This window comes from Amblyraja radiata, chromosome 3, assembly GCF_010909765.2.
Source record: "Amblyraja radiata isolate CabotCenter1 chromosome 3, sAmbRad1.1.pri, whole genome shotgun sequence".
In the NCBI taxonomy this organism is placed as follows: Eukaryota; Metazoa; Chordata; class Chondrichthyes; order Rajiformes; family Rajidae; genus Amblyraja; species Amblyraja radiata.
In genome coordinates, this window is record NC_045958.1 from 117,449,158 (window position 1) to 117,465,955 (window position 16,798).

A 16,798-nucleotide genomic window follows, 5' to 3' on the forward strand; every position below is an offset into this window, starting at 1 on the left:
ACACAAAGCCGAGTGGCAGTGTGAACTGTGAGGAGGTTGCAGGGTGACATGAACAGGTTGAATGAGTGGGCAGATGCATTTGGCGCGCAGGTACAGCAGGCAGTGAAGAAAGCTAATGGAATGTTGGCCTTCATAACAAGAGGATTTCAGTATAGGAGTAGAGGTTCTTCTGCAGTTGTGTAGGGCACTGGAAAGACCGCATCTGGAGTATTGCGTACAGTTTTGGTCTCCTGATTTGAGGAAGGACATCCTTGTGATTGAGGTAATGCAGTGCAGGTTCACGAGATTGGGTTGGCGGGACTGTCATATGAGGAAAGATTGAAAAGACTAGGCTTGTATCTCTGGCGTTTAGAAGGATGAGGGGCTATCTTATAGAAACATAAAATTATAAAAGGACTGGACAAGCTAGATGCAGGAAAAATGTTCCCAATGTTGGGCGAGTCCAGAACCAGGGGCCACAGTCTTGGAATAAAAGGGAGGCCATTTAAGACTGAGGTGAGAAAAAACTTTTTCACCCAGAGTTGTGAATTTGTGGAATTCCCTGCCACAGAGGGCAGTGGAGCCAAATCACTGGATGGATTTGAGAGTTAGATAGAGCTCTAAGGGATAGTGGAATCAAGGGTTATGGGGAGAAGGCAGGCACGGGTTATTGATCGCGGACGATCAGCCATGATCGCAATGAATGGCGTTGCTGGCTCGAAGAGCCAAATGGCCTCCTCCTGCACCTATTTTCTATGTTTCTAATACACAGCAACTAGTGACATTTAAAATGGGAGTTGCAGAAGATCTGAAATAAATAAGAAAATGTTGGAAACGTTAGTCAGGCAACATCTATGGAAAGGAAATAGTTAATATTTCGATTTTAAGACCTTTTGTCAGAGTTAGTTTCACGTTAGAGGATGGAGGAGGGATGAAGGAGGCCATGGAAGGATTTCCACAGAAGTAAGCTATGGAAATAGCTATCTGGGTGATAGATATTTAAATAGGTTTACTCTCTTTCCCAGTTTGGCAAAGGGTTTTCAATCCGAAACATGAATTCTGTTTCTTTTCCCAGAAATGCAGTCTACTTGCTTGGTATTTTCAGCATTTTCTAATTTTCACAAAGGCAGCTTAAACATGCATTTTATGAAGACTGTTTTAAACATTCAACAGCAGTTGGATGGTTAAAGAAAACCATCAAAAGTGTAATACATAATTCCCCTGACTGATCAAATTAAACTTTTAATTATGCGATGTCATAATTCAGAGCAGATTTGTGGCAGAAATGTTAGTCCAGTTATGACAACTTTGCCTAAATCTAAAACAGACCAAGTCAATTCAAACCAACACTAATGTCCAACAATCAGTTTAAACAATGACCTGAATCCCAGTATCCCTCAAGATCCAGTGTTAAAACGTCTCTAGTTACTATAATTTAAAACTCAAATTTACATTTAATGCACAAGGTTGTATAAACTCATGTTTACTGAAAGCTAAAATCATGGATGATGTGAGATGCATAGATATCAGTAAATTTTAAATCCTATCAACATGATTATGTAGAAATATATTGCTGCAAGTCTTATAAACATAAAATAAATTACACAATTCCTAATAATGCTACATGAGTGCCTTGAAGATTTCACAATTTGTACTTGTAATAAATCTGCAAAGTTTAAACAGTCATTATCACATAATGCAATTAAAAGTGCTATGTGTGCCAGACTGCTATATAGTTACATGACTGTGCAGTTCAAATGTTTTTTTTAAAACAAATCTGCCATTCATACAGCGAAACCCAATGCACCTACCTTCTGATTTCAACTTTGTCAGAACAAAAATCAGATAGTTATTGAAGTCTGGATATTGATTCAATTGTTCCAGTTTCTATTTGAAAAAACGCTAAGGAAACGTTTTACAACAAAAAAAATGAAAACCGTTTTAAATACCGTAGTTTACCAGATAAACAAAAAATAACGTAAATTAGAAAGCGTTTAAGCTGCTTTCAGGTGTTTATCAAAATGAACGCAGTAGATATATAAACGTATTCAAATAGAACGAGGGAATAACGACGCCGAGGTAATTGGAGGAACGTATTACAATATTCACCTCCCCCATCAACCAATCTATACAACGTGAGACGCATGGCGATGGTGCGTTAAACATACCATTCGAGTTGAAGCACCATGGAAGGAAAAAAAAAACAAGGATCCGAAAATTGAATACGCCACAGGCTTAGCGTTCAGCCTTCGTAGTCGCAGGCTACATTGATAATAAAAACAAATGAAGGAAACCCTTCCAAGGAGTTCACAGAATTTTGAATTTACAATAATTAAGCAGACGTTACCCAAGGGTGTGTGTGTGTGTGTGCGTGGAAGGGAAGGGGGGGGGGGGAGAGAGATAGGGTAGCAGGAGAAAAGTCTCAGGCGGAACACAAAATTGTTTCATCCCGATTTCCAACACCTCAAACACGACAAGAACGAAGGGAACATTCCCCGGCCGGCCGGCCACATTCAGATGAGCCATTTCCAGAAAAGAAAAAAACAAAAAACAAATCAGGTCGGCCGCGTTTAACCAAAGGATTGCGGCTTTACAAAGGATACTTGCTGAACGGATCTCTGGATGGCGGTGTCTGGAGACTGCGATTCCTTTAATAGCTGTAGGATCTGCTGGAGCCCTTGCTCGTCGGGTTTCCACTCGTACTCCATCTTGGTTTGCTGCAACGAGAGAGAGAGGGAGGGAGACTCGCTCGCACACAAGAGTCGGGTCAAACGCCACCACTTACCACAGATTCACCAATTAGAAATCTCTTTTAGCCGGTAAGAGCAACCATAGTCTTAAATGATTACAAACCTAAATACACTGAAGAGTTTTTTTTTTTCCTTCTTCTAAAAATACTCCGTCAGTCAAACGTGACAACAATCTTTCTAACGCCGCACTGACTGCCAAGGCCTAAAACGACAGACTCATGGCGAATTTGCAATCCAGTCAGACAACAGAACTGTGTAAGACTCGCTCTTCCCTGGGTCCTAATGCGCAGCGGGTCACACGTCCGATCCCAAACTTGCCAATCACGTTCTCTGGGTCCTAAAACAAAATACTTTTTACTGTCTGCGTTTAGGGGCGAAAATTATTTTACACAAACCAAATACAGAAAAATCTTTACCAACATGCAATATGACACGTTTCACGTTTGCAAACTAAAATAAAAGCTACGGTTTTGATTTTAAGGACACAAAAGACACAGAAACAAAATAACTAGTCAATTTTAATCATATATTAGTAACTATTTAGGCACATCATCACAAGTTCATCAACAATGATTTTGCTCATTGCAATAGGTTGCCATCACACAAGATATATAATTTATGATGCTTTTATAAGTGATACTCTAAGATTTTATATGTACGTTATGATATTTTTAATATGCAATGCATTTGTATGTAATGTTGCCCCTTGTCTGGACCTCGAGTCCGTAATAAAGTTTATTATTATTATTATTATTATTATTATTATAAGTTATATAAAGCCACAAGAGAATGCAGATGCAGGAATCACCAGTACCAAAACAAACTGCTGGAGAAACTCAGCGGTTTAGGCAGCACCTGTGAAGGGAAATGGACAACGTTTTGGGTCAGGACCCTTCTTCAGGCTGAACATTTCCCATCACAGATGTTGCCTGGCCCACTTAGTTCCTCCAGCAACTTTGTTTTTTGCTCAGTATAAATTACATATTTTCTTTCCATACTTGCGTAAGGATTCTGTGCATGGTCATCAAATAGCTTTTTAGTTTAGTTTATTGTCACGTGTACAGACGTACAGTGAAAAGCTTTTATTTGTGAGCAGTTCAGTCAAAAACACTGCACACGAATACAATCAAGCCATCCACAGTGCACAAATAAAGAGTCTCCCATTTAGTGCAACCATATCACACTGAAGTCAGATTAAAGATAATTTCAAAGGTTTCCAATGAGATAGATGGGAGGTCAGGACTGCACTCAAGCTATTGAGAGGACCGTTCCATTGCCTGATAACAGCTGGGAAGAAACTGTAACTCAATATGGAGGTATGAGTTTTCAACTTCTGTACCTCTTGCCTGATGGGAGGGGAGAGGAGAGAAGAGTGAGTGACCGGGGCATGCCTACAGCTGAAGTGTGGATGGAATCAAATGGAAGGGAGGCTGGTTTGTGTCCAATAACTCTACATGCAACATGGAGTGTTTACACAAGATCTCCTTTTTCACATGAAGATAGACACAAAATGCTGGAGTAAGTCAGCAGGACAGGCATATATGGAGAGAAGGACTGGGTGAAGTTTTGGGTATAGACCGTTCTTCAGACAGCCAGCGTGACATCAATCAACTTAACTTTTCCATTCCCCTCACCTACTCTAACCGCACCCCCTCTGAACATACTGTTCTCTGCTCACACTGCAGCCACCCCGACATTATCATCAAACCCGCCGACAAGGGAGGTGCTGTGGTAGTCTAGCGAGCTGACCTCCACCGCACTGATTCCAGGTGGTAGCTCTTGGACACCTCCTCCTACCTATCCTTTTTCACGTTCTTTTTTTCCCCCCATTTTTGTGTTTAAACACGATTACATACTGACTTCATCACCATTGATGGTTAGACATTTCAGGTCCCATTAATCCTCTTTATCAATGCCTTTATTTTTTTGATAAAGCTGACGTATCACCTACATACTGACCAATATCACTAAATTTTGAATATGTGATTTTTCAGTATGGAGCCTCAGTTTATTACCCAATTTATCACCGCAGCATATCACTTCTATAATCTCCATTATATTGATATAATTTGTAGAATAGTTCACCCAAAACTGGACATAATATTCTAATAATGAACTAACCAAATAAATATAAATATAGCAGTGTCTCTATTAAAAATAGTTCTGCTACATTTGACCATGTGTGGTATCAAGGTAACCTGGTAAAACAGAAATCATTGCGCCTCAAAGAGAAAATACTTCAGTGAAAGGATAGACTGTTGTGGTAGCTTCAGATCAGTCAACCCAAGATCTGGGGTACAGGAACGCAAGGTGCACAGAAAATACCTTGCCCTTCAAGTCTGCCCTGCCGTTCAGTATGATCATATCCTAGCTGATCAACTAGGCCTCAAATATGGCTATTTCCCTTAAACTACAATTCTCCAAGATTGTGTCTTCAGTTTAGATCAGAAATACAGTGCGGAAACAGGCCCTTCGGCCCACCGAGTCCACACTGACCAGCGATCCCTGTATACCGGCAATATACAAGTTCACAGGTTACAGGGGTAGAATTAGGCCATTCAGCCCATTGAGTTTACTATGCCATTCAATCATGGCTGATCTCTGCCTCCTAATCCCATTGTCCTCCCTTGACATCCATTCTAATCATGAATTTGTCTACCTCCACCTTTAGAATATCCATTGACAGCCTCCACAGCCCTCTCTGCCATGAGTTCCACAGATTAACTATCCTCTGACTAAAGATGTTCCTCCTAACCTCCTTTCTAAAAGAGCACTCTTTAATTCTCAGGCTATGACCTCTGGTCCTAGAATCTACCATCAGTGGAAACATCCTGTCCACATCACTCTATCCATGTTATTCTGTAAGTTTCAATGAGGTCCCCCCTCAACCTTCTAAACTCCAGCAACCTTCTAAACTCCAGCGAGGCCCAGGAGCCGTTGGAGCGGGAGGAGCAGCGTCCGGGCGGTGAGTTTAAAAATCGAGCGCGGGGCTTTGTTTCACAGAGGCCCAGGAGCCGTTGGAGTGGGAGGAGCAGCGTCCGGGCAGTGAGTTTAAAAATCGAGTGCGGGGCCAGGAGCTGTTGGAGCAGGAGGAGTACCCCACTCTGCAACGTTCCATCACACTTCAAAGGAAGTGGTCTGGAGGAAGCCGCTGATTGGTGGAAGCGGACTCGAGGAAGCAGCTGATTAGGATCAACCCCAGGCTTGCATTTCTGCTTTCTGGTTAAGGGTACAGTGAGTTAAGGATTCAGTGAGTTAAGGGTTCAGTGAGTTAAGGGTTCAGTGAGTTAAGGGTACAGTGAGTTAAGGGTACAGTGAGTTAAGGATTCAGTGAGTAACGGTACAGTGAGTTAAGGGTACAGTGAGTTAAGGGTTCAGTGAGTTAAGGCTTCAGTGAGTTAAGGGTACAGTGAGTTAAGGATCCAGTGAGTTAAGGCTTCAGTGAGTTAAGGGTACAGTGAGTTAAGGGTTCAGTGAGTTAAGGGTACTGTGCTTTTTAGTAAAGGTATAGTTTAAAGGATTAAGATTTTTATAGTGTGAGTGAGTTGATTTAATTTAGGGGTAAGCCATGTCAGTTGAGATCGGCCCCATTGTTTGCTCATCCTGCAACATGTGGAACTTACTTACTTTGGCAAGTAAGGTGAAAGTAAATCCAAAGGGTTTCTACAGCTATATTAATAGCAAAAGGATAACGAGGGATAAAATTGGTCCATTGGAGAAACAGAGTGGGCAGCTATCTGCAGAGCCAAAAGAGATGGGGGAGATATTGAACAATTTCTTTTCTTCTGTATTCACCAAGGAGAAGGATATTGAATTATGTGAGGTAAGGGAAACGAGTAGAGTAGTTATGGATACTATGAGTTTCAAAGTAAAAGAAGTACTGACACTTTTGAAAAATATAAAAGTGGATAAGTCTCCAGGTCCTGACAGGATATTCCCTAGGACATTGAGGGAAGTTAGTGTAGAAATAGCCGGGGCTATGACAGAAATATTTCAAATGTCATTAGAAACGGGAATAGTCCCCGAGGATTGGCGTACTGCGCATGTTGTTCCATTGTTTAAAAAGGGTTCTAAGAGTAAACCTAGCAATTATAGACCTGTTAGTTTGACTTCAGTGGTGGGCAAATTAATGGAAAAGATACTTAAAGATAATGTATATAAGCATCTGGATAAACAGGGTCTGATTAGGTACAGTCAACATGGATTTGTGCCTGGAAGGTCATGTTTGACTAATCTTCTTGAATTTTTTGAAGAGATTACTAGGGAAATTGACGAGGGTAAAGCAGTGGATGTTGTCTATATGGACTTTAATAAGGCCTTTGACAAGGTTCCTCATGGAAGGTTGGTTAAGAAGGTTAAACTGTTGGGTATAAATGCAGGAATAGCAAGATGGATTCAGCAGTGGCTGAATGGGAGAAGCCAGAGGGTAATGGTGGATGGCTGTTTGTCGGGTTGGAGGCAGGTGACTAGTGGGGTGCCTCAGGGATCTGTGTTGGGTCCTTCGTTGTTTGTCATGTACATCAATGATCTGGATGAAGGGGTAGTAAATTGGATTAGTAAGTATGCAGATGATACCAAGATAGGGGGTGTTGTGGATAATGAAGAGGATTTCCAAAGTCTACAGAGTGATTTAGGCCATTTGGAAAAATGGGCTGAAAGATGGCAGATGGAGTTTAATGCTGATAAATGTGAGGTGTTACACCTTGGCAGGACAAATCAAAATAGGACGTACATGATAAATGGTAGGGAATTGAAGAATACAGTTGAACAGAGGGATCTGGGAATAACCGTGCATAGTTCCTTGAAGGTGGAATCTCATATAGATAGGGTGGTAAAGAAAGCTTTTGGTATGCTAGCCTTTATAAATCAGAGCATTGAGTATAGAAGCTGGGATGTAATGTTAAAATTGTACAAGGCATTGGTGAGACCAAATCTGGAGTATGGTGTACAATTTTGGTCGCCCAATTATAGGAAGGATGTCAACAAAATAGAGAGAGTACAGAGGAGATTTACTAGAATGTTGCCTGGGTTTCAACAACTAAGTTACAGAGATAGGTTGAATAAGTTAGGTCTTTACTCTCTGGAGCGCAGAAGGTTAAGGGGGGACTTGATAGAGGTCTTTAAAATGATGAGAGGGATAGACAGAGTTGATGTGATCAAGCTTTTCCCTTTGAGAATAGGGAAGATTCAAACAAGAGGACATGACTTCAGAATTAAGGGACAGAAGTTTAGGGGTAACATGAGGGGGAACTTCTTTACTCAGAGAGTGGTAGCGGTGTGGAATGAGCTTCCAGTGGAAGTGGTGGCGGCAGGTTCATTGGTATCATTTAAAAATAAATTGGATAGGCATATGGATAGAAGGGAATGGAGGGTTATGGTATGAGTGCAGGCAGGTGGGACTAAGGGAAAAAAGTTGTTCGGCACGGACTTGTAGGGCCGAGATGGCCTGTTTCCGTGTTGTAATTGTTATATGGTTATATGTGGGAGATCAGGGATATGGTCGGTGTCCCTGGTGACTACGTTTGCAGGAAGTGTGTCCAGCTGCAGCTCCTGGCAGACCGCATTGAACGATTGGAGCTGCGGTTGGATTCATACTGGAGCATCCACGATGCTGAGAAAGTCGTGAATAGCTCGTACAGTGAGTTGGTCACACCGCAGGTAAAAGTTAAGCGGACAGAAAGGGAACGGGTGGCCAATAGCCAACGTAGCAGTAAGCAGGTAGTGCAGGAGTCCCCTGCGGTCATCTCCCTCCTAAACAGATATACCATTTTGGATACTGTTGGGGGAGATGGCTCATCAGGGGAAGACAGCAGCAGCCAAGTTCATGGCACCGTGGGTGGCTCTTCGGCACAGGAGGGGAGGATAAAGAGTAGAAGAGCTATAGTAATAGGGGATTCAATTGTAAGGGGAATAGATAGGCATTTCTGCTGCCGCAAACAAGACTCCAAGATGGTATGTTGCCTCCCTGGTGCAAGGGTCAAGGATGTCACTGAGCGGCTGCAGAACATTCTGGAGGGGGAGGGTGAACAGCCAGTTGTCGTGGTGCACACTGGCACCAACGATAAAGGTAAAAAACGGGATGAGGTCCTACAAGGTGAATTTGGGGAGCTAGGAGATAAACTTAAAAGTAGGACCTCAAAGGTAATAATCTCTGGATTACTACCAGTGCCACGTGCTAGTCAGAATAGAAATAGGAGGATATTGCAGATGAATAGGTGGCTTGAGAAATGGAGCAAGGGGGAGGGATTCAAATTTCTAGGGCATTGGAACCAGTTCTGGGGGAGGTGGGACCAGTACAAACAGGACGGTCTGCACCTGGGCTGGAATGGAACCAATGTCCTTGGGGGAGTGTTTGCTAGTGCTGTCGGGGAGGATTTAAACTAATGTGGCAGGGGGATGGGAGCATGAGCAGAGAGACAGAGGAGTGTAAAATGAGGGTAGAAGCAATAGGTAGCAAGGTGAAAAGTAAAAGTGGCAGGCAGACAAATCCAGGGCAAAAAACAAAAAGGGCCACTTTTCAACATAATTGTATAAGTGTTGTAAAAACAAGCCTGAAGGCTTTGTGTCTCAATGCAAGGAGCATTCGTAATAAGGTGGATGAGTTGAATGTGCAGATAGCTATAAATGACTATGATATAGTTGGGATCACGGAGACAAGACTCCAGGGTGACCAAGGCTGGGAGCTGAACATCCAGGGATATTCAATATTCAGGAGGGATAGACAGAAAGGAAAAGGAGGTGGGGTAGCGTTGCTGGTTAGAGAGGAGATTAACGCAATAGAAAGGAAGGACATTAGCTTGGAGGATGTGGAATCGATATGGGTAGAGCTGCGAAACACTAAGGGGCAGAAAACGCTAGTGGGAGTTGTGTACAGGCCACCTAACAGTAGTAGTGGAGTTGGGGATGGCATCAAACAGGAAATTAGAAATGCGTGCAACAAAGGTAAAACAGTTGTAATGGGTGACTTCAATCTACATATAGATTGGGTGAATCAAATTGGCAGGGGTGCTGAGGAAGAGGATTTCTTGGAATGTATGCGGGATAGTTTTCTCAACCAACATGTAGAGGAACCAACGAGAGAGCAGGCTATTCTAGACTGGGTATTGAGAAATGAGGAAGGGTTAGTTAGCAGTCTTGTTGTGCGTGGCCCCTTGGGCAAGAGTGACCATAATATGGTTGAGTTCTTCATTAGGATGGAGAGTGACATTGTTAATTCAGAAACAAGGGTTCTGAACTTATAGAAAGGTAACTGAGGGTATGAGATGTGAATTGGCCAAGATAGACTGGCAATTGATTCTAAAAGGGTTGACGGTGGATATGCAATGGAAGGCATTTAAAGACTGCATGGATGAACTACAACAATTGTTCATCCCAGTTTGGCAAAAGAATAAATCAGGGAAGGTAGTGCATCCGTGGATAACAAGGGAAATCAGGGATAGTATCAAAACAAAAGATGAAGCATACAAATTAGCCAGAAAAAGCAGAGGACTGGGAGAAATTCAGAGTCCAGCAGAGGAGGACAAAGGGCTTCATTAGGAAAGGGAAAATAGATTATGAAAGAAAACTGGCAGGGAACATAAAAAACTGACTGCAAAAGTTTTTATAGATATGTTAAGAGAAAAAGATTAGTTAAAACAAATGTAGGTCCCTTGCAGTCAGAAACAGGTGAATTGATCATGGGGAACATGGACATGGCAGACCAATTGAATAACCACTTTGGTTCTGTCTTCACTAAGGAAGACATAGGGGACCGGGGGTCAAATGAGATGGAGGAACTGAGTGAAATCCAGGTTAGTCGGGAAGTGGTGTTAGGTAAATTGAATGGATTAAAGGCCGATAAATCCCCAGGGCCAGATAGGCTGCATCCCAGAGTACTTAAGGAAGTAGCCCCAGAAATAGTGGAAGCATTAGTGATAATTTTTCAAAACTCTTTAGATTCTGGAGTAGTTCCTGAGGATTGGAGGGTAGCTAATGTAACCCCACTTTTTAAAAAGGGAGGGAGAGAGAAAACGGGGAATTACAGACCAGTTAATCTAACATCAGTAGTGGGGAAAATGCTAGAGTCAGTTATTAAAGATGGGATAGCAGCACATTTGGAAAGTGGTGAAATCATTGGACAAAATCAGCATGGATTTATGAAAGGTAAATCATGTCTGACGAATCTTATAGAATATTTCGAGGATGTAACTAGTAGAGTGGATAAGGGAGAACCAGTGGATGTGTTATATCTGGACTTTCAGAAAGCTTTCGACAAGGTCCCACATAAGAGATTAGTATGCAAACATAAAACACACGGTATTGGGGGTTCAGTATTGATGTGGATAGAGAACTGGCTGGCAGACAGGAAGCAAAGAGTAGGAGTAAACGGGTCCTTTTCAGAATGACAGGCAGTGACTAGTGGGGAACCGCAAGGCTCAGTGCTGGGACCCCAGCTATTTACAATATATATTAATGATTTGGACGAGGGAATTGAATGCAACATCTCCAAGATTGAGGATGGCACAAAGCAGGGGGCAGTGTTAGCTGTGAGGAGGATGCTAGGAGGCTGCAAGGTGACTTGGATAGGTTGGGTGAGTGGGCAAATGCATGGCAGATGCAGTATAATGTGGATAAATGTGAGGTTATCCACTTTGGTGGAAAGAACAGGAAAGTAGACTATTATCTGAATGGTGGCCGATTAGGAAAAGGGGAGATGCAACGAGACCTGAGTATCATGGTACACCAGTCTTTGAAAGTAGGCATGCAGATGCAGCAGGCAGTGAAGAAAGCAAATGGTATGTTAGCATTCATAGCAAAAGGATTTCAGTATAGGAGCAGGGAGGTTCTACTGCAGTTGTACAGGGCCTTGATGAGAATATTAAATGGCGGTGCAGGCTCGAAGGGCCGAATGGCCTACTCCTGCACCTATTTTCTATGGTTCTATGTTTTCTAAGTACAGACCCAATGCTTTCAAACGCTCATCATATGCTAACCCGCTCAATGATTCCTGGAATCATTCTTGTAAACCTCCTCTGGACCCTCTCCAGAGCCAGCATATCCCTCCTCAGGAATGGGGCCCAAATTTGCTCACAATCCTCCAAATGCGGCCTGACCAACGCCTTATAGAGCCTCAGCATTACATCTCTGTTTTTGTATTCCAGTCCAAGTTGGGACAATTTACATTTTTAACCAAAGCTTGTTACCTACAAACCTGTACGTCTTTGGAGTGTGGGAGGAATCCAGAGCACCCGGGGAAAACCAACGTGGTCACAGGGAGAAAGTACAAACTCCCTACAGATAGCACCTGTAGTCAGGCTTGAACCTGGTTCGCTGGCGCTGTTAGGCAACAACTCTCCCGCTGCACTCGGGATAATTCATAATATTATCTACAACCACATTAAATACTTCTAATGATTTATCGTCCACAACCCTCAAGGGTAGTGAAAGGCCTGGATAGAGTTAATGGGGAGAGGATGTTTCCATTAGAGGAAGAGTCTAGGAACAGAGGCCATAGACTAAGAATAAAAGAACATACCTTTAGAATGGAGATGGAGGGATTTTTTTAGTTAGAGGGTGGTGAATCTGTGGAATTCATTGCCACAGACAGCTGTGGAGGCTGTCAGTGGATATCTTTAAGGCAGAGATTGACAGTTTGTTGATTAGTAATGGTGTCAGGGATTGTGGGGAAAAGGCAGGATAATGTGGTTGAGAGGGAAAGATAGATCAGCCTTGATTAAATGACAGAGTAGACTTGATGGGCCGAATGGCCTAATTCTGCTCCTATGACATGAACATGAATTTCGACGGAAATTCTGTGGTAAGAAATGTCCACATTGCTCCGTTATCTTGTAATTATGTCCCCTCATTCAAGACTCTCCCACAAGCAAAAACAACTCTTTGGCTTATTTATTGTCACGTGTACAGAGATACAGTGAAAAGCTTGTTCAGCAAATTAATCTGTCAAAGCATACCATACACGAGTTTGATAGATCCTCTGCTGAAACACCACGCAGAGAGTCACCACATTGCGGCGCCATCTTACAAGTTCCATGTCTCTGAAAAGTCTGATTTTGGCCCAAAAAGATATGCAATTCCTTATAGTCTCGCTTTAGGGTCGGGATCCTGACAGGACAGGATTGATGAAGTAAGAACCGGCCAATAACTCCAAAATCAACCATAACAAACTGCAGAGAAAGATTGGTAATGGCACCCATCCGCAACAGTCTTCCAGACAATCTAGAACCCTTGCAATTTTTTATTTTTTTAAAATATTTTATTTATTTGAAGTAATGTACATTACAGTGATATAAGCCAAAAATAACATAATACATTTCCTGTACCACTTCTTGTTTTAAACATTTAAAAGAAGGAAAGTAGAGAGAGTTAGATAGGATAGTAAGTGCGTGAAAGAGTGATCAAGAGAGACCCATAGAAACGTAAAACATGAAGAAGATAGAGATCAAAGAAAAAAAAAGAGAAAAATAGAAAATATAAGAAAGTAAAATAAGATAAAAGGGATATACCTACTTCGTATCTTTACACACCCCTCACCAGGTCCTGAAACCATTTATTTTCAAAGTTATGTTGCACCCTATACTTGTAATAAGTCGATAAATGGAGACCAAATCTTTTGGAAATGGTCTGCTTTGCCTGCTAGGAGTAATCTCATGTCTTCCAGGTGTAACATTTCGGACATATTTGAAATCCACATTTTTATCGTTGGTGTGGGAGCGTTTTTCCAGAATTTAAATATAAGTTTTTTTTGCCATTATTAAGCCGTAATTAAGGAAGCTCTTTTGGAACAAAGTCAGCTCCAAGCTGGCTTCCATTGTTCCAAAAATAATTAATTCTGCGTTCGGTTTCAGTTTTATTTTAAATAATTTTGTAAAAATGTCAATGATTTCATTCCAAAATTTTTGGATTTTTATACAAAAAACAAAGGAATGTGCTATAGTTGCTTCTTGGGATAGACATTTATCACAGATGGGGGAGACATTTGGAAAAAGTTTACTTATTTTAGTTTTTAAATAATATAGTCTATGTAAAGTTTTAAATTGGATTAGAATATGTCTTACATTGATCGAGCATTTGTGCACATATAGCAAGTGTTTATCCCACCTCTCTTTCGAAATTTTTATAGCTAGTTCTTGTTCCCAAACTCTTCTAATTCTATCAGATGATGGTATTTCTATATTTAGGATGATATTATACAAGTATGATATTAAATTAGTTGATTCCGCCTTTATATTCATTGCTTCGTCTAATAGGTCTGTGGACAAATTTTGATATTCTTGTGTATATTTTTTCAAATAGTCACGGATATGAAAATATTTAAAATATTGATTATTTCTAAGATTGTACTTAAGTTGTAGTTGTTGGAATGATAAAAAATTTCCATTTTCGTACATGTCTCCAAACGTTTTAATTCCTATTCTTTCCCAGTATGTAAATGATTTATCTATAATAGATGGTTTAAACGACGGATTATTAACTATTGGAGAAAGAAGCGATAGGTTTCTTAATTTTAAGGTTAATTTTACATGTTTCCAAATTCTGTACTATGAATAATTGGATTTTTATTGTATTTTGTATTATTCAATTTTATTAGTGAGAGAAGGATCGCTCCTATATTAAATGGGGAGCAATCCTCTCTCTCCATTACTATCCAATCCACCTGCTGGGCAGAGTTGTCCAACAGGTGAATCACATTTTTGACATTGGCTGCCCAATAATAATACAAAAAATTAGGGAGTGTTAGTTAGTCCACCGAATTCTTTAGGTTTGCACAGATGTCTTCTTTGAATTATATTGGATTTATAGTCCCATATAAAGTTTGTGATATCGGAATCCAGTTTTTTAAAAAACTTTTTTGGTAAGTATATTGGTATTGATTGGAATAGATACAAAATTTGTGGTAGAAAGATCATTTTTATAGCATTTATTCGGCCTATTAAAGACATCGGAAGAGTTTTCCAAATTTTAATCAGGGCGTTTAATTTATTAAGTAGGGGCATATAGTTTGCATTAAATAAAGATTTATATTTTCTAGTAATTTCAATTCCCAAATATTTAAATTTTTCTGTAGCAATTTTAAAAGGGAATTTTAACAGGTGTGTTGAGTCTTGGGGTTTTATCGTCATAATTTCACTTTTATTCCTATTTATTCTATATCCTGATAAGGATCCAAATTCCTCTATAGGTTTAATATATTGTGTATAATATATATATACTGATTTGTGATTTTGTGATGTATAGTAGTACATCATCTGCGTATAATGATATGTTATTATTTGAGTATTTTGTATTATAACCATGGATATTCGGATGTTTTCTAATGTTTTCAGCTAGAGGTTCTATTACAAGAGCAAATAGCAGCGATGATAGTGAACATCCCTGTCTATTGCTCCTTGATAATTGAAATTTCGGGGACAGTATGTTGTTAGTTAATATTCTAGCAGTGGGCCTGCCATATAATAGTTTTATCCATGAGATAAAATTCTCTCCCATTTGACATTTTTTGCAGTACTTTAACAAGGTAGTCCCATTTCACTTGATCGAATGCTTTTTCTGCATCCAATGAAATAATTGATAAGTCTTGTTCTTCAGTTTTATAGGAATGCATTATATTAAACAGACGTCTCAGATTATTGCATGAATATCTCTTGGGTATAAACCCCGTTTGATCCGCATTTATTAATTTACTAACATATTTACTTAGTCTTCTAGCTAATGTTTTCGCTAGTATTTTTTGATCTGTGTATAACAGCGCAATGGCTCTGTATGAACCAGGTTCTTCTATATCTTTATCTTTTTTAGATAACTGTATAAGTGTAATCGTTGATTCCGCTAATGTTTCTGGTAATGTTTGTTATTTAAAAGCATATGTGTACATTTTATGTAAATGTGGTGTAATTATCTCATTAAAACTTTTATAAAATTCATTACTAAATCCATCTGGTCCTGGTGTTTTTCCATTCTTTAATGAGTTTATTGTTTCTTCTATTTCCATAATTGAGATTTGTGCTCCTAATTCCGCTTGTTCAAGCAGGTTAAGTTTCGGGAGATTACATTTATCCAAGAACTCTATAACTTTAGTACAAACTGCTGACGTTTTAGATGTATATACATTTTGATAAAATTGAGCAAATCTTTTATTAATATCATTAGGTAGTGTTAACAATTCACCTTTATCTGATTTAATCTTTAAAATCGTATGTTCTTTTTCCCGTTTTTTCAATTGACGTGCCAAAAGTTTATGCGGTTTATCACCAAATTCAAAATTTTCCTGTTTTGTGATTTGAAATAATCTTATAACTTTTGCTGATAATATTTTATTTTAATTTAAATTTCAATATTGTTATTTTATTATGTTTATCTATAGTTGGCTCTTTAGCGTTATCTAGATCCAATTGTCTAATTCGTTCTTCTAACTGCCTTTGTTCATTCTTATTATTTTTATTTTGAAAAGCTTGATATGAAATTATAGATCCTCTGATAAATGCTTTGAAAGATTCCCATAGGATGAAATATCTGGGGTGTCATTGGTCTCGAAAAAAAGTTCCATCTGTTGTTTTAAATATATACCACCTTGTGGATCATTTAAAATTTGAGGGTTAAACCTCCAAAATGAGTTTTTGTTAGGCATTCATTCAAGTTTTTAAAAAAAAGTTAACTGGGAGTGGTCAGAAATAATGCTATTGTGATATTTTGGGTTCATTGTATAGGGAATTAATTTTGTGTCCACTAAAAAATAGTCAATACGTGAATATGTTTTGTGTACCGTTGAATAAAACGAGTATTTCCTTCCAGCTGGGTTAGCGATCCTCCAAACATCTGTTGTATTTGTATTTTTTATGTATGTATTTAGGAGTTCATTAGTTTTAGATTTTGTGTTATCTTTTGTTGTGTAGATTTATCCAGGCACGGATCTAAAACGGAATTAAAATCTCCCCCAATTATCACGTTTTGATAATTAAACTGAGATTATATTCAGGATTTTATTAAAAAATTGGGGATTATCAAAATTATGCGCATAAATATTTACCATGGTGATTGGAGTAGCATGAATCTCTCCGGTAACTATGAGATAT

The 16,798-nt window shown here is 39.7% G+C and overlaps 1 protein-coding gene across 4 annotated transcripts in view; it reads right to left on the bottom strand.

Annotated features, from left to right (window-relative positions):
* tnpo1 (transportin 1) overlaps positions 1-3,012 on the bottom strand; it is an 82,517-nt gene extending 79,505 nt beyond the window's left edge. For 3 of the 4 annotated variants that reach the window (XM_033018691.1, XM_033018690.1, XM_033018689.1), the window contains exons 1-3: positions 2,833-3,011; positions 2,583-2,696; positions 1,791-1,866 (exon numbers count right to left, since the gene is read on the bottom strand). In XM_033018691.1, the coding sequence (XP_032874582.1) occupies positions 1,791-1,866; positions 2,583-2,687 (181 nt within the window). In that variant the 5' untranslated portion in view covers positions 2,688-2,696; positions 2,833-3,011. Of the gene's footprint in view, positions 1-1,790; positions 1,867-2,582; positions 2,697-2,832 lie in introns of all 4 variants that reach the window. The other variant, XR_004411502.1, reaches the window with a different exon arrangement.
* Between the last annotated feature and the right edge of the window lie 13,786 nt (positions 3,013-16,798).